General features: G+C 41.8%; 1 protein-coding gene across 1 annotated transcript in view; it reads right to left on the bottom strand.

Annotated features, from left to right (window-relative positions):
• Positions 1 to 27,224, bottom strand: part of LOC106607602 (glutamate receptor ionotropic, delta-1) — a 483,227-nt gene that overhangs the window by 9,463 nt on the left and 446,540 nt on the right. Inside the window, exons 13-15 of the mRNA XM_014204697.3 lie at positions 23,429 to 23,624; positions 16,811 to 16,977; positions 5,330 to 5,570 (exon numbers count right to left, since the gene is read on the bottom strand). Of these exons, the coding sequence (XP_014060172.3) occupies positions 5,330 to 5,570; positions 16,811 to 16,977; positions 23,429 to 23,624 (604 nt within the window). The remainder of the gene's footprint in view (positions 1 to 5,329; positions 5,571 to 16,810; positions 16,978 to 23,428; positions 23,625 to 27,224) is intronic.

The raw sequence follows: 27,224 nt of genomic DNA, 5'->3' as shown, positions 1-27,224 counted from the left end.
TGTTGACCATGGCTCACATCAAGACGGTCTTCAATGCTGCAGCATGACTGCAAAACACAAAGGGTATTTTTAAAGTCACACTCCACATGTTAAGATAATGAAGAGACAATCCAAAAAAGAAATTACACAACAATTACGGTATCATCTTACCTTATGAAAGTTCACTAGTCTGCCCACAGCATCACTGGCACTGATCTTGGTCCTCTTCTCTCCTGCTGGTGGTGGGAGGAGATGAAGCAGCAGCAGTAGGGAGGACATATCATTGTCCGAGTCGGAGCGCAAGAAAAGGCAAACACCCCAAATCACATAAAACAATATCGCTGTGTTTGAAACATTGCCGTAACCATGAGAGAATCCACTTACTGGTTTCGCTGTCATTCTCTGGCAGTTTTCAGGAGGCGACACAAATCGGTGGTAGTCAGGGATTTTGCCAATTTGATGACTTTAGGCTTCAATACAGTGTCCAACTTTTCAATGAACTTAGAGGTTGTTTCATTGTCAAACATCAGCAAAAAGTCCTGATTCACCTAAAACAAAGTGGATCAACTCAACTTCATGACCAACACAAAATCATGTTCTCAATCAGACAAATAGCCCGTAGTTCTGATTGCAAGATATACTACCTCACTCACCAATCCTTTGATGTCCAGAAACCTGGGAAAGACTGAGGATATCTGTGCTTCTGTCTGGACAACAAACTAGCTCCAGGTGATACTGAAAGCTCCATCTTCTGATATATTTGTTTTTCATCGGCCGAGTGGACAAGGAATGATATGGCCTCCTTGCAAGCATCACCAACAAGCTGGTGGTCCAGGTCAGTCTTCCTCCTATGGGTTGGGCCTCCCGACTGGGAGGGGGGGGGGGGGTTCTTCCTTGATACCATCCTCAGGCAATAATTCAGATATCCTTTGCCTATGTCAGGATCATAGAAGTGTTCCTTAGATGTGGGAAAAGGTGACCAACATGGTAGTCAATTTGTAAGTCGCTCTGGATAAGAGCGTCTGCTAAATTACTTAAATGTACATGTAAATGTTATTATTTTTAGACTTGATTCTAAGACTGTTTGATGCCTTTCAGTCCACAGAACAAGTGTCAAAATATTAAAGCAAGCATGCTCTACCAGCACTTACATAGCCTTTGACGGAAAAAGGATCTATCAAAAAAGGAAAGAGGGTCACATTTCCAAAAGCATAACATAATTTCTGTTGACGAGTGGGAAGCCTCCTGCTCAAAAACAGTAAAGCATACACACGCCAAACATGCTTAACCAAAGTTTTGTTGAAGAATGTGCTGTATCTTTCTACAGTCTAATAATGATGCCAAATAACATTAATGTATAGTTTGATTGTTTTGATCCATTGTTTGTGGCCAGATTGGCTAATGAGATGTTTACCAATGCATCTCTTTCATGTGGCTGACTAAGATGGCAATCGTCTCTCTCCTGGCTCTGTGGTCCAATGTTTTGGTTGTCTGTTACTTTTCTAATATGTCTTACCCACCAGGTCTACTAGTCAGGGCATCTCGGACCATCTATTAAGACAAGAGAAAAGTTAAACAATTTAGGGTTGTTTTATGCTGTCGGAATCTCCATGAAGACCAAACACAGAAATGGGATTATCAACATCCAATATCAGTTATGGCTAAATATCCTGAGATTGTTTTGACCTTTTTAGATGGCCTTTCTGGAGATCTCAGGTCTAAATCACTTGACGAGAGGGATAATGTGTCTATGCACGAACTAGATGTCAGACAGCCGGCAGGAAAAAGTCTGAGCACAAACAATGGATCAAAGCAATCAATCTATACATTCATGTTACTTGAAATCATTATGTGAGACTGTAGAAAGATACCTTAATCAAGATATTTGATTGTGAGGCACAGGTCTGGACTGGCCTCAATCAGGTCCAGCAGGACATCCTCCTCCACCTCCGTTTGCGAATCATTAATAATGTGTATTTGTGCTGCAGAGGGCAGTCCAAACCTATTTATTTTGGACTACAAAAAGAGAGACTAATCAGAATACAGGGAGATAAGCCACCAAGGGGGCAACATAATGGGTCTGACCCAAATCAAGCCCAAGTGTTCAATTAAGAAAATACATCAGACAGTTCATATATTCACCTTGATTAATGAAATCTCCATAAGAGAAACCAGGCTTCAACTTCATGAACTTCTTGCATTTTTGGTATTGGACCTTCACGAACATGTTACTCTGCACTCCTGCAAAATGTAATTACACACAATATCATATTTAAGTTAAATTTGGTTGCAAACATTTTTATGGTAAAGCTTTACATATAGAAACAATCACACAAAATGCCCCCTTATACCGTCTCCCCTTTGTCCTCCCTGCAGTGGATCAACCATTTGTTCCAAATGCCACTTTAATGATGTAACAGGTTTCTACCTGCCTGCGGATCTGGGGCTTGGCAAGGCAATATTCCAGTGAAATCAACCAACCAAACTAACTAGCTATCTAACTAGCTACAAACAGTTACCACCAAGACTCAAATCTATTGGAAAGATAAACTGGCCAATACATTTCAAGCCGTATTGGCTTGAACACAATGTCTGATCTGTGATTAACAACAAGCACACACCACACATGTTAATCTAAATGGCCGAGGAAAACCCTACCACGTCTGGCCATGTGCGCTAGCTAGCTAACGTTAGCGCTAAGTTACGGTTGAGGTCGGTGTTGTAGCTAGCTATATAGCTAGCTATCTAACACTTTTTTGTCAGACAAACATTCTTAGTTATATGCGTTTTGAAGAACAAATTAGTAGATATTAGCCATTTTGTAACCTTCACTTCCTGGCTAGCTACATGCTGCACCAAACAAGGCTCAAATTGATCACACTCGGTCACAACCCAATTAACACCATGCACGTGGTGCACCGCTAATGTTAGTTGGCTTTGTGAACTCAACACACACATGGTTGAAATCACCTAACGGTACAGCCTAACTCTGATCCTTTTGGATATTGATAAATGTTCTCAAATCTAATCATTTGCTAATTTTAGCATACTAATGAAGTTGAGATAAAGTTCCAGATAACATTTAGCTAGATAGCTAATTAATCTAGCGCTAGCATTAACTAACCACATTAGCTAGCTAGCAACCTTCTAAATCTAAAGTTCGCTGATGTAGCTATTATCTATAAACAAAGATCTCGACCATTCACTTAGCCGATATAACAAGTTTGGCCACCAGCTAACTTACTAAAAAATATTTTGAAACATGAACATATTACTTACCTTACTGCACAATTCCAGCTGCCCTTGCACCATCGGCAATTAGATGAAAAGGAAGTTTCAAGTTAAAATTGGAAGCTCAATCAACACTGCTCACTGCCACCGCCCAACCTCTGTACAGTAACTCTCACCTGGGAGTTATATTAGCACAGAGGGTGTAAAAACAACTCTTCAATCAACACAGCTAATGTAACAACAAGAAAATGAACACTTGTTAACACTGGCCAATTTGCTGTGTAGAACGCCTTTCTTTAAATAAATGTTTCTACGGACAACAGATACTGTACCTGTAGCACACTACTGCATGAAAAGAATCACATCCTTATAGACTGACTGGTTCAGATGGGTATACAATGTCAATGTATCACACTTTATGGGACAAGATAGACACAATGTAGGAGACAAAGACCTAAAATCATTTAAAGAAATAATTTTTTGAAAGTCTCTATATTTTTTGTCGTTCACTACTCCAAAAGTTGCAATTTGTAGCTGAGGAGCAGCCAAAAGTGCCCCAAAAAATGTTATGGATAATGGGATCGCGCAGAAGAATCTAGTGCACCGGAAAACAGCCTAAAGTATGGCCTCCTAGCTACTTCTCCTTCCTCTCATTGTTACCAAACATTTCCCATGCATCCATTCTGTTTAAATCATAACACAAAGACGCCAAACAACAGAAGAGACCATGGAGTAAGACGACCAGTGAAGCGATACATATCTACTCCTACCCATCGCCCATGCCCCCCCCCCCCCCAACCCCATACAGTATCCCGTATATCTCAGGTCTCTCCTGACCAGTGTCAATAGTCTCTGCCTCCTCCCAGTCTCTCTCTCTGTCTGTCCAAATGTCACGCCTGCTTTCCAGTGAAGCATTTGTAATGTCATTATATGTCAATGGACCAGAAACCCTTTCTAGACTGTAGACCTTAGTGACCTGCATAGGATCACAGACAATCATACAGTACGTAAATAACCAGCATGGCTGTTTATCTGGACATTGACATATAATTGCAAAAACACGTATAGGGCGTATTTGGACTGGGTACAATTTACTGGAAATTGTTGTCATATTGTCTACATACGCTGTAGCTGTCATAAGTGGTCTTTGTAGCTCAGTTGGTAGAGCATGGCTCTCGTTCGATTCCCAGGATCACCCACACATAAAATGGATTCACGTTTGACTAAGTCGCATTGGATAAAAGTGTCTGTTGAATTACATATATTATATTGTGAAATAGCACCTGTCATTGAAGAACATGACAGGTTATGACATCCAAAGACACATTTATGATGGAGTATTACACTAAAGGACATTAAATGGGTAATGTTTAATAAATCATCACTCTATAATCTAATGCTCCATTGATCATATATAGCCATCATGACAACAGTTTTACATTAAGTCTGTTATTTTCTGTGGGTCTTACTGCTTTATTGTATTGTCCAATCAAACAGACAGTGTCTTGTTTGCTCACGCTTTAGTTTAGGGATCCATGTCAAGCCTTTTATGTCTGCACACCACCAGCGGCTGCCCAGTCTCTAGCAGGATGAAGTTGTGTTAAAGCTGTTTGGAAGCGGTAATACATGGATGGATGAGCTAAAGAGAGTGTTTGCATTAACTGAGTCAGCAAATATCTACCCAGAAGTGCAACGTTGTTGAATTAATGAACCAACATAATTATTGTCATTATTCATATTTTTGCAGTAATCATTATTGCTATCCATGATAATGACTAAATTTTAAGCAGAAACAAGCAATTAATTGCATGTTTAAGTATCTTAATAATCCTTGAAAGGCTCTTTTGAAATACAAAAAACCCAACCCGACTTCTCTCCCACTCAAAAACAAAATGAAACGATCCCATCAATTTGGACTATCATCAGGGTACACTTATAACTGGGTGTACTGCAGCTCTACTAAATCAGAGCTGGCGTCTGCGCCTGGATCCATAAAGTAGAGTGTGGCAGTGGCATCTCTGGGCAGGACCGGGGGGCCCGGGGGTCTGGGTCTCGGCCGGGGCCTAGGGAGGGGCCGCGGTGGGACCAGGCCCTGGATCGGGGCTGCGTTCTCGGTCACCTCTTTGGGCTGCTCACGCCGGCAGCGGTTGCTGCTCCACCAGGTCTCCAGGGCGGCCACCAGGCAGGCCAGCAGCAGCCCTGCTGCCAGGATGCAGAAGACCCCAGCGAAGCTTTGGAGCCTCAGGGACCTGCCCTCTGGCTGGGCCTCTGAGTGGCTGTCCAGGTCACAGCGACCCTTCCTGGGCCACCACTTCTGCTTCAGGATGTCCAGGTCCCCTTTCTCCTGCAGCTCCAGGATCCTTACAAACACAGATAGAGAAGTTTTATAGTTCTGGGGCTTCACTGAAAGCACTGGGGTGGGTACTGTGCTAGAGTGAATTCCCATTCAAACAGTGATAGGATTAAATTAAATGGAGTGAATTAAATTGGACTCAGTTGTGAAAATGTCAGATTTCTGGTAGAGGAGATGTTCAATTCATGTTTTTAATGTGAAATATTACAATGTAGAGGTGTTATTGTGTCATATAAAACCAGGTGGAGTTAGTTATATGATACTGGCTTAAAGTTAAATCAAACTGGCCATAAGAGAAGATGAATAACAGTCCTTTAAACTAAGACTGTGGGTTGGAAAATGGTGACTCTTTCAAATGAATTGGTTTTGAAGTGAGTTAAACAAACGCTGCCATCTTGATGATGAAAGGCTAAACAGAGCCCATTAGTAATCTTACAGTATGGATGAGAATGGATATCAGAGAATGATGGCTGAAGTGGCTGAAAAGTGAACAAAGATAGTGATTATCTTCCAACCGAAAGGATGGCTAAGCACATGGTCATTATTTAACCCCCTTTACAACCACACATCCCACACACATAGAGCAACATAAGATACTGAACTGTATATTCACACTTATGTGTAATCCCCATTCAAGTTTTCCCCATTTGGTATCTGTGTCATTCCACGAATAGAATGCCTTTGGGCAGTGTAATTTTGTAAACAAATTATATTTATTTAACCAAATTTTAACATTGTCATGAAGAGCACGCTCAACTTCAGAACAAACATGTTTCCCCATCTCCAGAGGTAAACAAAAACAAATAAAATACAGACTATAAAAAGGTGACAATTAAAGTGAAAGGGTTGACCATAACAGGGTTGACGATTTCATCTTAAATCAGCTATAACTCCACTTATGACAGGGGGAATGGAAGCTTGTTGTGAGCAACAGGAAGGGGCAATTGACCGTTCACTAAGCCCCGCCCCCCTTGGTTACTGTTACAACCTCGGACAACATTTTCCTGGGAAGCCCAATTCCCCATTCAATCACTTGCGAAATCCCATCAAAAGTATCTCAAACTGTGTTTCTACACAATGAAATTAAACACAGACTACCCCTTGTTGAAACTCTTGAATATGTTGTGGTAGACTGTCATTACAATTGCTTCACAGGAACATGGTAAAATTATGTTTGTAGTGTAGCTAGCACTGAAGGCTCTGAATTCACTGTCACCATGAAGTCAAAGCTATAACCACTTTTGGAGCTAACTAGTGCTCTCAGATTGTATCTTGACGTTGACAGCAGATGGGATTAACATTGCTAATTTAGCTAGCTAACATACATTTTGAGAAAACAATGTATACTGAGAGTGCCGGAATTCTATTACTACTAGAATGGCCATGAAAGTAATTCTAACCGTTGATATTTCAGTTGTATAAATATTCCATAATAAATAACAAATTGCTAAATGAATGCATGTATTATGTTAAAAATGTACATTGTAATCAATCAGAAAATGTGTTGACTGTAAATACTGAAATTAGATGATAGTGTATTTTCTGACTGTAAGACAATAGTTGCCTGCCCAGCTGGCATGTCCAAACTACATCTAAACTATACTGAAACTAATTTCACATTGTCAGAGAATAAAGAGACTGATGACTTGTGCAGCTGACATTGACAGCATGCATTGACAAATAAGCAAGAATAGCACTTCTTACATATCATCCTACAGAGGTCCAGTCAGGCCAGACGTTTTGATTGTTATACCCTATCAGAAAGAGCAGATTCCAAGGATTCTAACCTATTTTTGCAACAACAACAACAAAACTCTACAAATTGCACAGATGGTCTCTGTTTCAAAACATAACTTTTACCTAGAATAACCATGACTCTGCATTCCTCATGTGAGTAGGCTACTGGTGACAATCAGCAATAGCCATTTGGGAAAAATATCCTTTCTATTTTCTTCTGTTACATTCTTACTGTAAAATACGTGTGTGCTGACTGTGGTAGAGCAGGGCCTGTGATGTCTGCTAAATGAACAAGTTGATTTCATTGGCATGGTGCAGCCATAGATTGGCATGGTGCAGCCATAGCCTTGGCTACTAAGCACAGACCTGGGTTAGGGTTTGGCTGGGGTAGGCCGTAATTTTTTATAATTTGTTCTGAACTAACTTGCCTATTTAAATAAAGGTTAAATAAAATAAAAAATACAACTCAAAACATGCTATTCTGTTCTTTTGAAATAAATTGCCTCATATGTTTTTTTATGACCTTTCGAAAGAAAATATGAATGGATTTCTTTGTGATTGTGTATATTAACACCTCTCCTTCTCCGATAGTTGAATGTGCCGTGCCCAGTTGATAATCACCCCTATAATTGACTTGAAACTCAACCAAAACTACACAATTGTACAAAACATTAACAACACCCGATCTTTCCATGGCAGACTGACCAGGTGAATCCAGGTGAAAGCTATGATCCCTTATTGATGTCACTTGTTAAATCCACTTAGATGATCGTGAGGAGACGGGTAAAAAAAAAAAAATCAGCCTTGAGACAATTGAGACATGGATTGTGTATGTGTGCCATTCAAAGGGTGAATGGTCAAGGCAAAAGATTTAAGTGCCTTTAAATGGGGGTTGGTAGTAGGTGCCAGGCACACCGGTTTGTGTCAAGAACTGCAACGCTGATGTTTTTTTTACGCTCAACAGTTTCCCGTGTGTATCATGAATTTTCCACTACCCAAAGGACACCCAACCAGCCTGACAACTGTGGGAAGCACTGGAGTCAACATGGGCCAGCATCCCTGCGGAATGCTTTTGACACCTTGTAGATTCCATGCCCAGGCGAATTGAGACTATTCTGAGGGCAAAAAGGAGGGTGCAACTCAATATTAGGAAGTGTTCTTAATGTTTTCTATACCCAGTGTATACCGAAACAAATTTCACACATACAGTGGGGGGAAAAAGTATTTGATCCCCTGCTGATTTTGTACGTTTGCCCACTGACAAAGAAAGGATCAGTCTATAATTTTAATGGTAGGTTTATTTGAACAGTGAGAGACAGAATAACAACAAAAATATACAGAAAAACGCATGTCAAAAATGTTATAAATTGATTTGCATGTTAATGAGGGAAATAAGTATTTGACCCCCTCTCAATCAGAAAGACTTCTGGCTCCCAGGTGTATTTTATACAGGTAACGAGCTGAGATTAGGAGCACACTCTTTAAAGGGAGTGCAGCTAACCGCAGCTTGTTATCTGTAAAAAAGACACCTGTCCACAGAAGCAATCAATCAATCAGATTCCAAACTCTCCACCATGGCCAAGACCAAAGAGCTCTCCAAGGATGTCAAGGACAAGATTGTAGACCTACACAAGGCTGGAATGGGCTACAAGACCATCGCCAAGCAGCTTGGCGAGAAGGTGACAACATTTGGTCCGATTATTCGCAAATGGAAGAAACACAAAAGAACTGTCAATATCCCTCGGCCTGGGGCTCCATGCAAGATCTCACCTCGTGGAGTTGCAATGATCATGAGAACGGTGAGGAATCAGCCCAGAACTACACGGGAGGATCTTGCCATTGATCAAGGCAGCTGGGACCATAGTCACCAAGAAAACAATTGGTAACACACTACGCCGTGAAGGACTGAAATCCTGTAGCGCCCGCAAGGTCCCCCTGCTCAAGAATACATATACATGCCATCTGAAGTTTGCCAATGAACATCTGAATGACTCAGAGGACAACTGGTGAAAGTGTTGTGGTCAGATGAGACCAAAATGAAGCTCTTTGACATCAACTCAACTCGCCATGTTTGGAGGAGGAGGAATGCTGCCTATGACCCCAAGAACACCACCCCCACCGTCAATCATGGAGGTGGAAACATTATGCTTTGGGGGTGTTTTTCTGCTAAGGGGACAGGACAACTTCACCGCATCAAAGGGACGATGGACATGTATCGTCAAATGTTGGGTGAGAACCTCCTTCCCTCAGCCAGGGCATTGAAAATGGGTCGTGGATGGGTATTCCAGTATGATAATGACCCAAAACACACGGCCAAGGCAACAAAGGAGTGACTCAAGAAGAAGCACATTAAGGTCCTGGAGTGGCCTAGCCAGTCTCCAGACCTTAATCCCATAGAAAGTCTGTGGAGGGAGCTGAAGGTTCGAGTTGCCAAACGTCAGCCTCAAAACCTTAATGACTTGGAGAAGATCTGCAAAGAGGAGTGGGACAAAATCCCTCCTGAGGTGTGTGCAAACCTGGTGGCCAACTACAAGAAACATCTGACCTCTGTGATTGCCAACAAGGGTTTTGCCACCAAGTACTAAGTCATGTTTTGCAGAGGGGTCAAATACTTATTTCCTTCATTAAAATGCAAATCATTTTATAACATTTTGACATGCGTTTCTGGATTTTTTTGTTGTTATTCTGTCTCTCACTGTTCAAATAAACCTACTATTAAAATTATAGACTGATCATTTCTTTGTAAGTGGGCAAACGTACAAAATCAGCAGGGGATCAAATAATTTTTTCCCCCCACTGTATAACAGCAGATGAAATTAATAAATTATAGTATGATTGGGGAGAAAGGGGGAGAATGGGTAAGTTGATGAGCGAGGGGAAGTGAACAATGCATTATTATGTAATCATCAATTGTGAATGAAAAACAAGGCGGGCCATTGTATTGTACTAATCTATTCTAATTACAATCTCAAAACAGCGTACCCTGTACCAGTCCACTGGATCCAAGCAGTTTTATTAGCCTACTCTAGGCCTATTTGGAGTAGGCTATACAATGAGAGCGTGCATAACTTACAATGGCAAAACCAAGACGAATGGATGCACATGCAATGTTAAGAGTTGCTACAAGATCTGAATGAAAGTGACTCAGATGGCAGGGAAGAAATAGATCATGATATCGCCGATGATTATTATTCTGATTCATGCTGAACGGCTTTCCATATCTGGGTAAGGATCCATATCGGGCTGCAGGTGAGCGAGTGTTGGATAATGTTTAAGATCAGATTGTCACAGTATCCACAGAAAATGGTGCCCCTCCTCGGCCGGGCGGCGTTCGCTGGTCGTCGTCGCCGGTCTACTAGCTGCCGCCGATCTGTGTTTCTGTGTTCATTGTGTTTTGTCTGTCTAGGTCCGCACCTGTTGTCATTTCTGTCATTAGTGGGGGGGTATTTAGTTTGTTCCTTTGGGGTTGTGTGTTGTGCGGGATTGTTTGTGCGGCTTTACGCTGTGGCCGTTTCTTCTCTATCGTTTTTATATTGGAGGATTTATTTTCTCGCCGGGCTGCGCCCCGTGCGTGATTTTCCCTTTGTGGATTACCTGTTTCCCTTTTGGGTATTGTGCACTCCCAGTGCCTTTTGATCACCTAGTGTTTGGGTGTGAATAAACTTCGAGCTACTGGACGATATCTCCTGCATTTGACTCTACTCCTTCCTCCTGCCCTAAGTACCCATGACACAGATAATGTTTCAGATCAGAAGGTACTGAAAGGAGGAACTCGCCACTGGCCTGTTGCTGTGTTTTACAACATGCTTGACTTGGCCACTATCAACTCTACCTGTTGTTTAAACAATTCATGAACAACACCATGAGCAGGAGAGACTTAATCATGAGTCTGACACACAGACTATGTTGCTGTAAGCACGAACGAGGCCACAAACAATGTTAGACACAAACAATGTGTCTAATAAGTGACAAACTATTTTGACCTGTCATATCAACACTTATATTCATTATAATGCAATTATAATGCTGATTTTCACAATTCACAAGCACGCTTGGCGCTTATACTCATGTTTAGGCTACTGACAATTTCTGATATTTTCTTCATTGACCATGTGTCTAACGGTTTGGGTATTTTTTTTTTTGTCTTTATAAAAACAAGCTTTTACTGTGTTTCAACACACATGCTTTTTGTTTCATAATTGTAACAAAGGCACTCCACAAATAACATTTGTTTTACACTAGAAATTATGTTTTTTATTTATTTTTATTTTTATTTTACAGAGACCCTACAGTAACATAAACTAATGAAAATGGGGACAGGTGGTTTCCAGGAAAATTGCTTTATTGACAAAATCTCGTACTATCCCTTCACATAAGTTCACATAACAGGGTTAACTTTAAGCCTGAGGGACAAATGTAAATGAATCACTAATCACAGGAAATAAATAATGCTGTATAGAAATTACCTTGTCAAAGCAACAAATAACTAGGGCTTTACAATGATGGTGAAAACTTGGGGAAATTTGGGGGTTAAGTGGGTTAAAATCTATATAGAAGTCAGACAAACATGAAGTAGGACATGCCAAATTGGGGAATTTCAGATTTTAGTTTTTTTTTTTAATGGATTGGCCACGGTTCAAAATTCTTTAGAACCCTCTTCCCGATAGATTAAAATCTGTCTCTGCTCTATTTGTTCGGCTGCCCAGAGAACAAGCTACTCAAGCTACTCATCAATTTCAGTGATGAATGGAGATTGGTACTCATTCTAATAAAGTTTGATCAAAGCTGAATCAATGTCTGCAAGATCACAATGATAGTAACTTATTCACAAAACAAAACAGAATATAATAGCATAGTATAACATTACTGTAATAGATCAATTATTATAAGATTTTAGGATGGTTGTGCGAATGGCCGCATTTTTCTCTCACGTGGCCAATCCTCAACAGTGTGCCACTAGGCAAAATGTGCTTAGATTGAAACAAAAGGTATGATACAGTTAACACCATCTGTCTTAAAATTCACTCACTGTACATCATTCATAACAACACTGTTCTTTGAAAGAACACTGTACATAACTCAAGATCTAAATCCATATTCCCATGAAACTGATTGAGATCAGATGCTGGATGGATGTTTCACTGGAAAAACTTGAAGAATTATCATTCACGTTTGACTGTGAGAAAGGGGCAGGGTGACCTCAAAAAGTTGTGCCTAAAGCAGGGCCAGACTAGCGCATTTCGGGACCCGGGGCACCAGGGAATCAACACATTTTGGCATGGGGTAGGAACAAATATGTGCAGTTTAATAATGAAAATCTACAAATGTTTTCATGAGGCTAAGAGAAAATGTGCTGTTTTCAAGCACATCTCATGCTATTCTTCACATTTTTACCACGAGGATAAGAGAAGTTTGCAGTTTTAAAGCAAACTTCCTGCTATTCTACACATTTTGCCATTGCTTATGACATGCTCAAATCTGGGAAGCCCCCAGAGGTTTTTTATTTGGGTTCCCTGTGTGCCCGTTCAGTAATCCAGCCCTGGCGTAAAGCAGAGGTAAAGAAGCATATGTGCAGAATATTTTTTGCTCTGGGGAAGAGGGTTACAGGGGGGTGGGACAAGGTTGGGACAGGGAGAAACGTAACGGGTGGTTACCTTTGATACAGTGTGAGAGGGAGGTGCTTCTCTAACATGTGGGGGAGGGAGTGACACAGGGAGCGGTGAGGGAGAGACGCAACCAACCAAGCCGACTCGCGTTATATTAGACTAACAGGTGCCATAGCTAGGTTATTCATCATCAAATACGACCACGTAGTACCTGTCTTGACTGCATCAAACCAGGAGAAGCTAGATAAGCTAGTTAACATTAGCTAACTAGGCTAATTGAGGCTGCAGTTCATGCGCTTTCTCATCATACAGTTACAAATAACTCCATTCAGAAAATGAAGTAGCTGCCAACCAGTTGGCTCTTGGTCGTTGTACCCTATCCTTCTCCTTTATCTTTTAAATTCCGTTGATTAGATATATCCTAACTTTTGCCAAACACGGAGGCTGTATGACTGTAGCCTATCACCGTTGTGATGACTTATGATTGGCCGCCAACAATAACAACAACAAGCTACATGCACCACGCTCCACTCTTGGGAAAAGTAACAGCAGCAGCATAAATTATAAAATGTCTCTCTCTACTGCAGCAGTCGTGTTCGGATCTGTACGGGGCCTTCCGGACATGTCAGTTAAAATTACACATACCCGTGACAATTACATTGTCACGTCCTGACCAGCAGAGGGAGTAGTTGTTTAGTATTTTGGTCAGGACGTGGCAGAGGGATGTTTGTTTTGTATGGTGGGAGATTGTTTCTTGTTTTGCATGTGTGAGCCTGACAAGACTGTTTTGTTGTTCATGCGTTCTTCGTTTGTTATTTTGGTGTTCTCTTTATTTAAAATAAATACAAGATGAGCATCCACATTCGTGCTGCGTTTTGGTCCTCTATTCCCGACGACAACCGTTACAGAATCTCCCACCACAAATGGACCAAGCAGCGGAGTAAGGAGCAAGGGGAATTCGATATGGACTGGTGGGAGAAATGGACGTGTGAGCAGATTCTGTCCGGAGAGGGCCCATGGAGGAAGTCTGGTGAGGACCGGGAACGCTACCGGGGTACACGACTGGCGAGGAAACCGGAGAGGCAGCCCCAAGAAATGTTTTGGGGGGGGGCACACGGACAGATCGGCGGAGCCGAGGATGGAACCAGAGCTAGTCGGGGTAAAATTGGAGGTGAGAGAAACAGAGACTATAAAGGAGTTGATGGGAAAATTGGAGGAGAAAAGGATGAGAGAGCTACTGTGTACGACATTCGCCCTACAGAGCGTGTCCTAATGATATCACCTGAGTTAGCGTTTTATACTAGTCCTGAGGTGCATGCTAGCTGTCTGGTGAAGATAGTACCAGCACCACGCACCAGGTCTCCAGTTTGTCAGCCCAGTCCAACTCGTCCTGTTCCTGCTCCCCGCACTAGCCCTGAAGTGCGAAACCCTAGTCTGGCACGTCCATTACCAGCACCACGCACCTGGCTTCCAGCGCGTCAGCCCAGTCCGGTATGTCCTGTTCCTGCTCCCCGCACTAGCCCTGAGGTGCGTGTTCCCAGGCTGATACCTCCAGTACCAGCACCACGCATCAGGCTTCCAGTGCGTCAGCCCAGTCCGACTCGTCCTGTTCCCGCTCCCCGCACTAGCCCTGAGGTGCGTGTTCCCAGGCTGATACCTCCAGTACCAGCACCACGCATCAGGCTTCTAGTGCGTCAACCCAGTCCGACTCGGCCTGTTCCCAATCCCCGCACTAGCCCTGAGGTGCGTGTCCCCAGACTGGCACATCCAGTACCAGTACCACGCATCAGGCTTCCAGTGCGTCAGCCCAGCCTCGAGAGTTCGGCAATAGTGTGCAGTCCAGAGTATCCGGCAATAGTGTGCAGTCCAGAGTATCCGGCAACAGTGTGCAGTCCAGAGTATCCGGCAACAGTGTGCAGTCCAGAGTATCCGGCAACAGTGTGCAGTCCAGAGCATCCGGCAACAGTGTGCAGTCCAGAGCATCCGGCAACAGTGTGCAGTCCAGAGCATCCGGCAACAGTGTGCAGTCCAGAGCATCCGGCAACAGTGTGCAGTCCAGAGTATCCGGCAACAGTGTGCAGTCCAGAGTATCCGGCAACAGTGTGCAGTCCAGAGTATCCGGCAACAGTGTGCAGTCCAGAGTATCCGGCAACAGTGTGCAGTCCAGAGTATCCGGCAACAGTGTGCAGTCCAGAGTATCCGGCAACAGTGTGCAGTCCAGAGTATCCGGCAACAGTGTCCAGTCCAGAGTATCCGGCAACAGTGTCTAGTCCGGAACCGAGGGAGACTGCCTGTGACCCAGAACCGAAGGGGTCTGCCTATGACCCAGAACCGGGTGAGTCTGCCTATGAACTGAGTAAGTCTATTGACGATCCGGAACTAAATATGAGTAACTGTGTTTCAAATGATTCTGCCTACAGTGTGGAACGGAAGAGGTCTGCCTACGATCCGGAACGAGGGGAGTCTGCCTACGGCCCGAAACTGAGCAAGTCTGTCTGCATTCTGGAGGACAGTAGGCCGGAGCCAGAACCACCTCCTGTATAGGTGGGTTGGGGAGGGGGGTGTAGCACAAGTGCCTTCGGTGACGGCAGCCACCCTCCCTTCCCTCCCTTCAGTTTAGGGGGATGTTTTTTGTTGTTGTTGTTTTTTTTAATTTATTTTTTTATGAGGTGCATCCGGGGTCTGCACCTTTTGGGGGGGGGGGGGGGGGGGTTACTGTCACGTCCTGACCAGCAGAGGAAGTAGTTGTTTAGTATTTTGGTCAGGACGTGGCAGAGGGATGTTTGTTTTGTATGGTGGGAGATTGTTTCTTGTTTTGCATGTGTGAGCCTGACAAGACTGTTTTGTTGTTTCTTGTTTTGCATGTGTGAGCCTGACAAGACTGTTTTGTTGTTTGTGCGTTCTTCGTTTGTTATTTTGGTGTTCTCTTTATTTAAAATAAATACAAGATGAGCATCCACATTCCTGCTGCGTTTTGGTCCTCTATTCCCGACGACAACCGTTACATACATCTGATCCGACCCAGACCAGTGACATTATTTAGAATTATGGATCAGGTCTTGGGTATTCGGGTACAGGCGGATCTGTGAAGACCTCTAGTCCCAAGGACCTCACCTCGCCTATAAAACAAGGTGGCATAGTACGGCTAAAGAAATAGCTATATATTGTGGCAAACCTCTTCAAAGTTAGGAGCGTTTGTCACAAATTAAGTGGGAAACTGTCACCAAAGTCAGCCCAGAATGAAAGTTCTTTCGAACATGACCGTACCTGTGTGTTTGTTTCGCTGTCCTGGTCCACCCAGGCCACAGGTAAGGTCAAGGATAGCAGGGTTCGGTACACAAATCTGGTTCTCGGTAGGTCCAGGTCTAAACGCCAACAGGTAAGTCCAAAACAGTCCAGCTCGTACACGGTAAATCCAGCCAATGTAGATTGTCTCTTTCTCTATGGTTCATAGATCCTTCCCGCCCTCTCTCTCTCTTCCTGGTTTTTCTTGACCTTTTATCTGTGGGTCGGCTCCACCTTCTGAGGGTTCCCCTTGCTTCTGGGAATTGTAGTTTTGGCAGTCGGCCATTTTGTGATCTGTAGTTCTGATCGGGGTGGCCATTTTAGTGATCGGCAGAGCCCGTTTATTAGTTCTGCCCTCACATATCTGCCATTTATCACTCGACCCCCTTCTTTGCCACAATATATATGTTAAATCCACAAAGTTACAAAAACACACTATTGGAATTTCTTTGTTAGAGCATAGATGTATGGAATCCAACTAACATTTTGTGTTTTATCGAAGACTACACACAATGTCACAAGGAAAAAGGCACTATTCGTGGGACCACCCATCTACAGTACAGAAACATAAATACAGTAGGTGGCTGTTGGGATAAGTTGGCTGGAAGGGGGAACTTACTTCTGGGAGAAGAGGTCTCTGTAGGGGCTGCCATGTTGCAGGGCCAGGCCATAGCCCTTACTACTCATACTGTTGCCTGTCACCGTCAGGGTGCAGTCGTCATCTGTCAGAGCAGCATACTCCACCACAGCCATGTCCCACAGGAAGGCAAAGGAATCTCTCTTGGCCTGGGGAAGAATATACAAAGGGGTTACATTGAGGGGATAGTGGAACGAATAGGCAAAACAGACATACAGTTGAAGTCGGAAGTTTACAGACACCTTAGCCAAATACATTTAAACTCAGTTTTTCACAATTCCTGACATTTAATCTTAGTAAAAATTCCCTGTCTAGGTCAGTTAGGATCACCACTTTGTTTTAAGAATGTGAAATGTTAGAAAAATAGTAGAGATAATGATTTATTTAATCTTTATTTCTTTCATCACATTCTCAGTGGGTTAGAAGTTTACATACACTCAATTAGTATTTGGTAGCATTGCCTTTAAATTGTTTCACTTGGGTCAAACGTTTTGGGTAGCCTTCCACAAGCTTCCCACAATAAGTTGGGGGAATTTTGGCCCATTCCTCCTGACAGAGCTGGTGTAACCGAGTCAGGTTTGTAGGCCTCCTTGCTCACACACACTTTTTCAGTTCTGCCCACACATTTTCGATAGAATTGAGGTCAGGGCTTTGTGATGACCACTCCAATACCTTGACTTTGTTGTCCTTAAGCCATTTTGCCACAACTTTGGTCATTATAGCCAAACAGTTCTATTTTTGTTTCATCAGACCAAAGGTCATTTCTCCAAAAAGTATGATATTTGTCCCCATGTGCAGTTGCAAACCGTAGTCTGTTTATTTTTTATGCCGGTTTTGGAGCAGTGGCTTCTTCCTTGCTGAGTGGCCTTTCAGGTTATGTCAATAGAGGACTCGTTTTACTGTAGATATAGATACTTTTGTACCCGTTTCCTCCAGCATCTTCACAAGGTCCTTTGCTGTTGTCTGGGATTGATTTGCATATTTCACACCAAAGTACGTTCATCTCCAGGAGACAGAACACGTCTCCTTCCTGAGCAGTATGACGGCTGCGTGGTCCCATGGTGTTTATACTTGCATACTATTGTTTGTACAGATTAAACTTCAAACGTTTGGTAATTGCTTCAACCGTTTGGTAACCAGACTTGTGGAGGTCTACAATTTTTTCTGAGTTCTTGGCTGATTTATTTTGATTTTTACATATTGTCAAGCAAAGAGACACTGAGTTTGAAGGTAGGGCTTGAAATACATCCACAGGTACACCTCCAATTGACTCAAATTATGTCAATTAGCCTATCAAAAGCTTCTAAAGCCATGACATCATTTTCTGGGAATTTTCCAAGCTGTTCAAAGGCACAGTCATTTTCTGACCCACTGGAATTGTGATACAGTGAATTATAAGTGAAATAATCTGTCTGTAAACAATTGTTGGAAAAATTACTTGTGTCATGCACAAAGTAGAAGCCCGAACAGACTTGCCAAAACTATAGTTTGTTAACAAGAAATTTGTGGAATGGTTGAAAAACAAGTTTTAATCACTCCAACCTAAGTGTATGTAAACTTCCGACTTCAACTGTACAGACGTGCTCCCACATAAACACACACGTGTCCAATGATCACCAGCCTTTATCACAAACTTAACCAGTCTATTTTCAAGTCCATGACACTCAGTCATAGTCAGTCATTGCTGTTCACTGTGACGTTAGCTAAAATGAACTAGGTCGTTTTCAGTAAGAGTGAACATGGCACATCTGTGTTCTCAGGGTATAAAGCAGCAGATCGCTTGACCATGACTAACGAACAGTAACAGAACCTCTAAAATCTTTTCTGAGTGAATATATATTTCTCTGTTTATCCTGGCGCTTTCCTAAGAGTCCCAGGTACTCCAAGGTCATTATTTCACAAATAAAACCCTTCACAGCCTGTCTGTACACATCATTTAATTACACAAGGTCTTGAACGAAAACTCCCAAACTAACCTTCAGAAGAAAGTATGAAAATAATAATTTTCCATTTGAATCTTGTCATTTACCATTTGAACAGTATCTCAGTTCAAATCACTATGATACTTTTGGTTTTATGACTTTACTCTTTTTTAAGTATAACTAACATTACTGTTCATCCAACATGATTTTATTTTAAGTACAAAATCACTAAGCATTTACCCCCTTCACTAAGTATCTGGTTTAATAACTGGAAAATAGCTCAGGCTACTATGTCTGTGTACCGCTGTGTGTGAGTGTACCTATGTACTACTGTGAATCTTCTCAATTAGCATTCACACTGAACATTATCTCAGTTCAAATCACTCTGATACTTTTGGTTGAATTACTCTCCTTTTGTCAAAACATATCAACAATAGTTACAGTTTTTGAATGTATACAGCGCCTTAAGAAAGTATTGACTTTTTCAACATTTTGTTGGGTTACAGCGTGAATTTAAAATGTATTAAATTGAGATTTTGTGTCACTGGCCATCACACAATACTCCATAATGTCAAAGTGGAATTATGTTTTTAGAAATGTTCACAAATTCATTAAAAATGAAAAGCTGAAATGTTTTGACTCAATAAGTATTCAATCCCTTTGTTATGGCATGCCTAAATAAGACCAAGGGTAAAAATGTGCTTAACAAGTCACATAATAAGTTGTACTGTGTATTCAATAATAGTGTTTAACAAGATTTTTGAATGAATACTTCATCTCTGTACCCCACACATGGAGCAGGACAAGAGCTTCAAGTTCCTCGGTGTCCAAATTACTAAAGACTTAAAATGGTCCACACACATGCACAGCCGTGAAGAAGGTACGACAGAATCTCTTCCCCCTCAGGAGGTTGAAAAGGTATGGCATGGGCCCTCAAATCCTCAGGTTCTACAGCTTTGGCCCCTTTTTCTCTGCCTTCACGCAAATCACGGGGATCTGGGTCTGTTCCCGGGAGAGCAGGATACCATTCACGTCGGGCTCTTCAGACTCGTTAAGGGGAAAGAAAAGATTCTGCCAGTCTGTGATGAGTAATCGCAGTCCTGATGAAGCCAGTGCCTGATGTGGTGTACACCTCAATGCCATCGGAGGAATCCCAGACTGTATTCCAGTCTGTGGTAGCAAACAGTCCTGTAGCTTAGCATCTGCTTCATCTGATCACTTTTTTATTGATCGAGTCACTGGTGATTCCTGCTTTAATTTTTGCTTGTAAGCAGGAATCAGGAGGATAGAATTATGGTCAGATTTGCCAAATAAGGGCGAGGGAGAGCTTTGTATGCATCTCTTTGTGTGGAGTAAAGGTGGTCTGGAGTTTTTTTCCCTCTGGTTGAGCTACTAGGAGCGCCACCTCTGGGTGAGTGTTTTCTTGTTTGGTTATGGCAGAATACAGCTCATTCAATGCAGTCTTGGTGCAAGCCTCAGTCTGTTGTAGCATGTGAACAGCTACAAAAAAATACAGATGAAAACTCTCTAGGTAGATAGTGTGGTCCACAGCTTATCATGAGATACTCTACCTCAGGCGAGCAATAGCTTGAGACTTCCTTAAATATCATGCACCAGGTGTTATTTACTAAAATACATAATCCGCCGCCCCTTGTCTTACCAGACACCGCTGTTCTATCCTGCCGGTACAGCGTATAACCAGCCAGCTGTATGTTGATAGTGTCGTCATTCAGCCACGGCTCCGTGAAGCATAAGATATTACAGTTCTGAATGTCCCGTTGGTAGTTTAATCATCAGCGTAGCTCATCAATGTTATTTTCCAAAGATTGCACGTTTGCTAGCAGAATGGAAGGAAGTGGGGGTTTATTTGATCGCCTACGAATTCTCAGAAGGCAGCCCGCCATTTGGCCCCTTTTTCTCTGCCTTCACGTAAATCACGGGGATCTGGGTCTGTTCAAAATTGTAGACCTGCACCAGGCTAGGAAGACTGAATCTGCAATAGGTAAGCAGCTTGGTATGAAGAAATCAACTGTGGGAGCAATTATTAGAAAATGGAAGACATACAAGACCACTGATAATCTCCCTCGATCTGGGGCTCCACGCAAGATGTCACCCCGTGGGGTCAAAATGATCACAAGAACGGTGAGAAAAAATCCCAGAGCCACACGGGGGGACCTAGTGAATGACCTGCAGAGAGCTGGGACCAAAGTAACAAAGCCTACCATCAGTAACACACTACGCCGCCAGGGGCTCAAATCCTGCAGTGCAGTGCCAGTGCTTAAGCCAGTACATGTCCAGGCCCGCCTGAAGTTTGCTAGATAGCATTTGGATGATCCAGAAGAGGATTGGGAGAATGTCATATGGTCAGATGAAACCAAAATATAACTTTTTGGTAAAAACTCAACTTGTGTTTGGAGGACAAAGTATGCTGAGTTGCATCCAAAGAACACCATATCTACTGTGAAGCATGGGGGTGAAAACATCATGCTTTGGGGCTGTTTATCTGCAAAGGGACCAGGACGACTGATCCGTGTAAAGGAAAGAATGAATGGGGCCATGTATCGTGAGATTTTGAGTGAAAACCTCCTTCCATCAGCAAGGGCATTGAAAATGAAACGTGGCTGGGTCTTTCAGCATGACAATGATCCCAAACACACCGCCCGGGCAACGAAGGAGTGGCTTCGTAAGAAGCATTTCAAGGTCCTGGAGTGGCCTAGCCAGTCTCCAGATCTCAACCCCATAGAAAATCTTTGGAGGGAGTTGAAAGTCCGTGTTGCCCAGCGATAGCCCCAAAACATCACTGCTCTAGAGGAGATCTACATGGAGGAATGGGCCAAAATACCAGCAACAGTTTGTGAAAACCTGGTGAAGACTTACAGAAAATGTTTGACCTGTGTCATTGCCAACAAAGGGTATATAACAAAGTATTGAGATAAACTTTTGTTATTGACCAAATACTTATTTTCCACCATAATTTGCAAATAAATTCATGAAAGATTTTTTTTTCTCATTTTGTCTGTCATAGTTGAAGTGTACCTATGGTGAAAATTACAGGCCTCTCATCTTTTTAAGTGGGAGAACTTGCACAATTGGTGGCTGACTAAATACTTTTTTGCCCCACTGTATGAATGTTCTGTTAGTAGTAAGTTATTGATTTCATGAACCTTGTTTAGTAGGCTAGATATGTTAATGTGGGATATTGTTTTTGCTTTACTTAGAGGTAGACATGACAGTGATATTTATGTTTTACCACAGGGTGAACTGCACAGTGGGATTTTCTACTTGAGCAAACCCTCTCAGTGCTAACAGTATAACTCAGGTTCATAGGCTCATGATTACTGCTGACAATAGCTGTAGGATTGACAGAGGCATTTGAGGGAGATACAGGGACATGAATTAGGTTACTTACTCTATAACTGCCAACACCCCTGGGACAATGAACAGCAGCACTATGACAACTCAGTGACACGATGGTAGGGATTATCTGAGCAGGGCTTGGGTCACATATCTACCTCTATCACTTCAGTATCCCTGCACATTGTAAATATGGTACTGGAACTGACTGACCTTGTATTTAGTATGCTTACTTAATTTTTCGTGTTGTTATTTCTTTTGATCTAAAGCTGTTTAAAGGCACAGTCAACTTAGTGTATGTAAACTTCTGACCCACTGGAATTGTGATACAGTGAATTATAAGTGAAATAATCTGTCTGTTAACAATTGTTGGAAGAATTACTTGTGTCATGTACAAAGTAGATGTCCTAACTGACTGCCCAAAACTATAGTTTGTTAACAAGACATTTGTGGAGTGGTTGAAAAACTAGTTCTAATGACTCCAACCTAAGTGTTTGTAAACTTCCGACTTCAATTGTATTGACTCAGGGGTGTGAATACTCATATTTCTGTATTTCATGTTCAATAAATGTGCAAACATTTCTAAAACATGTTTTAACCTTTTAATTATGGATTATTTTGTGTAGATGGCTGAGAAAAAAGTATATTTAATCCATTTTGAATTCAGGCTGAACACAACATGTTGAATAAGTCAAAAGGGATGAACACTTTCTGAAAGCACTGTAACTAACATTGTTGTTCTTCCAACATGCTTTCATTTTAAGTACAGAAACACTAAGCAATTTACCATTATACCAAGTATCTGCAGAACACTACAGAGGTTGCCTGAACTAATTGCAATTAGTGGTTCAAAGATTCCTGAGAGTCAATGACAAGTGTGTGTGACTAGACTCTGTTATAACTAATTTGTTTAATTACTGGAACATTTCTCAGGCTGTTTGTGTGTGTGTGTGTGTGTGTGTGTGTGTGTGTGTGTGTGTGTGTGTGTGTGTGTGTGTGGGGGGGGGGGGGGCTTAGGCTGTGAGATATTAACCTCAGCGTAACCATTAACTTCTAATCAGGAAAGAAAAATAAAAAATACATTATTCAATAATAGTTTAACAATTCCATTTACTCCCACGCCTCCTTATGAGTAGAGCCAAGTAATTTTCTCTCTACGGACCTCTGTTTTTGTGTGTGTGTGCTGAAAATGACTTACCTTGTATAGCTGTATTGATTCAGAATTAAACATCCTAATGTATTCTCACTGATTTAGAAAAACTTTCCTAAGTGGCTACAGTTTTCTGAAATCAATTAGTTTAGACCCGGCTGTCCCTGAGCTCACCTTGTGGATGCCTTCAGAGGGGCTGGAGACTGAGTGTTCGTGGCCGTTGTTCGTGCTGATGGTTCTCCAGAGCTCAGCGAAGGTGCTGTCCTGCTCCAGAGCATTGGTGCCTTTGGCTCTGAAGTACTCGTACACGGCGGAGTCTCTCACTGTTCCGTAGGCTAGGTCCATCTGTTTGGACAAGTCCTGGAATGTCCTGTCGAGCCGAACAAGGGATATGGGTCACATGGAGGATAAGTAGTCATGTGCTTTCAGAGGTCGCCCTATGCGACCAGAATGATGCATTTGTCAATATTTTATTTTCAAGCATACAAAGTACACTGTATTCCTACTATTAGTTCCCTTCACAAATGCATACAAGAAGCAACACTAATTCAGGTATTCAAATGTTTTATATTCAGTATACCTTGGAGTACCTCTACATAAATAATAGTAGATAATTGCAATTCAACCAGTCAAATATGGCCTTAGCACTTGAAGTTGCGCCTAAGTATCTTTTCAAATCCTCTAACTTACAGGAAAGGAACTAATGAACAAAACAATGCAGAGGTGTTAAGTGCCAAATGTTGATGTCTTATCATAGGAAAATAAGAATAGAATATAGCTGCAGGCAACAAAAAAGGATGACAGAAAGGACACAGTCGGATAACAAAGCAAGCACTCTATCATGTAGGAACTCTTCCTTTACGTGCAATCAGTGAAAGCATTACCATGTTTACCGCTCAATACTACAAGGATGACGCAAATGAAGATGTCATTGTTAAAGTCATTATTTAATTATTGAGTTTATATACCAATTCTGGGGTCAATTCGACTAATGGTTTATGTTAATATTTTCAGCGTTATTTTCACGATGTTTCACATTGATTGTCTGCATAATTTAAATGTAACATTAATTTGCATGAGACAAAGTCCACTTGATCAATTTATTTTATTTTAAATTTTTATTTCACCTTTACTTAACCAGGTAGGTCAGTTGAGGACAAGTTCTCATTTACAACTGTGACCTGGCCAAGATGTGCGACAAAAACAACAACACAGAGTTACACATGGGATAAACAAACGTACAGTCAATAACACAATAGATAGAAAAATCTGTATACAGTGTGTGCAAATGAAGTAAGGAGGTAAGGCAATAAACAGGCCATAGTGGCGAAGTAATTACAATTTAGCAATTAACAATTAACAATGGAGTGATAGATGTGCAGATGAGGATGTGCAAGTAGAACAAAAATAGTTATTGCTCTGGTAGCCTATGGTGCCAATGACATCTATACTGCCAACAACTAGTCTGGTGCAGCCATCTAAGGTTGCAGTAACTTTATATTCACACAGCTTCTAAAGACATATACATAAAGTTTACATAACAAATGTCATGGCCCCATCTCCATTATTTTCAGATCTTGTAGCTCTGCTGTGATATCGTGCCATCTAGTGGTGTAGCGTGGCTGACTTTGAATGCAGCAGATAATCATTCTCAAATTCATTGAGTCTATATACCAAATCTAGAGTCAATCTGAATTATGGTTAATGAGAATAAGATGTCAAAAATATTCTTAGCATTAGTATATGTGCTAACGTGCATTTATAGGTACATTGCGGCCATATTTGAATGCAAAAAAAAAAAATACTCAAAACCATTCAAATCTGGAGTGAATCGTATGGAAGGTTCATGAGGAGAAGATGGTTTTGTGCATTAGCGTTACATATGCAAATAATGAGTTAATAGTTTCCCTGTTTTTTCATAGTACTAAGTTCAGTGAGGTTCATGTTAGGGACATGATAGCGATGACACGTTTCTAGTTGATAGGCAACTGTGGATTGGATTTACATTGGTTGAAATCAGTGGTCACCAACCGGTCAATCGTGATCGACTGGTCGATCTCCAAGGCATTCCTTGTTGATCACCAAACATTTCTGTAAAAAACCCAACGATAAAGTCTTGCGTTGTTATTCAGCACTGTCAACACTTTGTTTAACACTTTTATTAGTGTGTTGTCCCTACTGCAGTTGCAACGAATGACTATAGCAAAGTATTCCGATAAGCTTGCGTTGTTATTACTAGCAGCTTGTGTCTTTTTTAATATCAAGGAATATTTCACTTTCTCTGGTCATAGGAGTAACATGAATTGGTGCATGAGGGAGAATTAATGCAGTGCGACTTGAGTTTTGCCATCAGCTGGAAGACTGTCCCCTTTTCTCAGAGACGGTAAGGAGAGGGGAGGGACGGTGAGTCAGGGGAGGGACGGTGAGTCGGGTGAGAGGCAGCCTCACCGCTGCTACCTCCCCTCAGACTGACCATCAGATGTAGGACATCAGTCCAGAAAAAAATGCTAATTATTATGCCCGCTCAGCTGTGCCTCACAAGTAATACAACAAATGATCTATTACCAGTGTGATCATATACCTACCTACATTAAAAAATATATAATTTGTAAATGGTCTGAGAAGAACAACTTTGGCAGGGCAAATCAAGCATAGCCAATATGCAGTGATTATGTATTGTATTTGTATTTATTATGGATGGTCAAGGACAGGAGGTTGGGAAAAGCTTGTATTTGTATTTATTGCAGATCCCCATTAGCTGCTGCCAAGGCAGTACCTACTCTTCCTGGGGTCAAGCAAAATTAAGGCAGCTTATACAATTTTAAAAACATTACAATACATTCACAATACACTGTGTGCCCTCAGGCCCCTACTCCACCACTACCACATATCTACAGTACTAAATCCATGTGTATGTGTGTGTATAGTGTATATGTTATCGTGTGTGTGTGTGTGTGTGTGTGTGTGTGTGTATGCATGTGTCTGTGCCTATGTTTGTGTTGCTTCACAGTCCCCGCTGTTCCATGAGATGTTTTTTTATCTGTTTTTTAAATCTAAATTTTACTGCTTGCATCAGTTACTTGATGTGGAATATAGTTCCATGTAGTCATGGCTCTATGTATTACTGTGCACCTCCCATTGTCTGTTCTGGTGGACTTGGGGACTGTGAAGAGACTTCTTGTTGCATGTTTTGTGGGGTATGCATGGGTGTCCGAGGTGTGTGCCAGTAGTTTAGACAGACATCTCAGTGCATTCAACATGTCAATACCTCTCATAAATTCAAGTAGTGATGGAGTCAAACTCTCCTCCACTTGGAGCCAGGAGAGATTGACATCCAAGGGCTAGCCGTGCTGCCCTGTTCTGAACCAATTGCAATTTTCCTAAGTCCTTCCTTGTGGCACCTGACCACACGACTGAACAGTAGTCAAGATGCGACAAAACTAGGGCATGTTGGACCTTCTTCATCTTCATCTTAGGTACTATTGTATCAATATGTTTTGACCATTACAGTTTACAATCTAGGGTTACTCCAAGCAGTTTAGTCATCTCAACTTGCTCAACCTCCACACCATTTATTACAAGTTTTAGTTGATGTTTAGAGTTTAGTGAATGTTTTGTCCCAAATACAATGCTTTTAGTTTTAGAAATATTTATGGCCAACTTATTCCTTGCCACCCACTCTGACACTAACTGCAACTCTTTGTTAAGTGTTGCAGTCATTTCAGTCGCTGTAGTAGCTGACGTGTATAGTGTTGAGTCATCCGCATACATAGACACTCTGGCTATTACTCAGTCAGTGGCATGTCGTTAGTAAAAATTGAAAATAGCAAGGGGCCTAAACAGCTACCCTGGAAAATTCCTGATTCTACCTGGATTATGTTTGAGAGGCTTCCGTTAAAGAACATCCTCTGTGTTCTGTTAGACAAGTAACTCTTTATCCACATATTAGCACTGGGTGTAAAGCCATAAC

The sequence above is a fragment of the Salmo salar genome, chromosome 01, assembly GCF_965601325.2.
Source record: "Salmo salar chromosome 01, fSalSal1, whole genome shotgun sequence".
Taxonomy (NCBI): Eukaryota; Metazoa; Chordata; class Actinopteri; order Salmoniformes; family Salmonidae; genus Salmo; species Salmo salar.
Note: the sequence above shows the minus strand (reverse complement) of the source record. Positions and strands in the feature narration are given on the sequence as shown.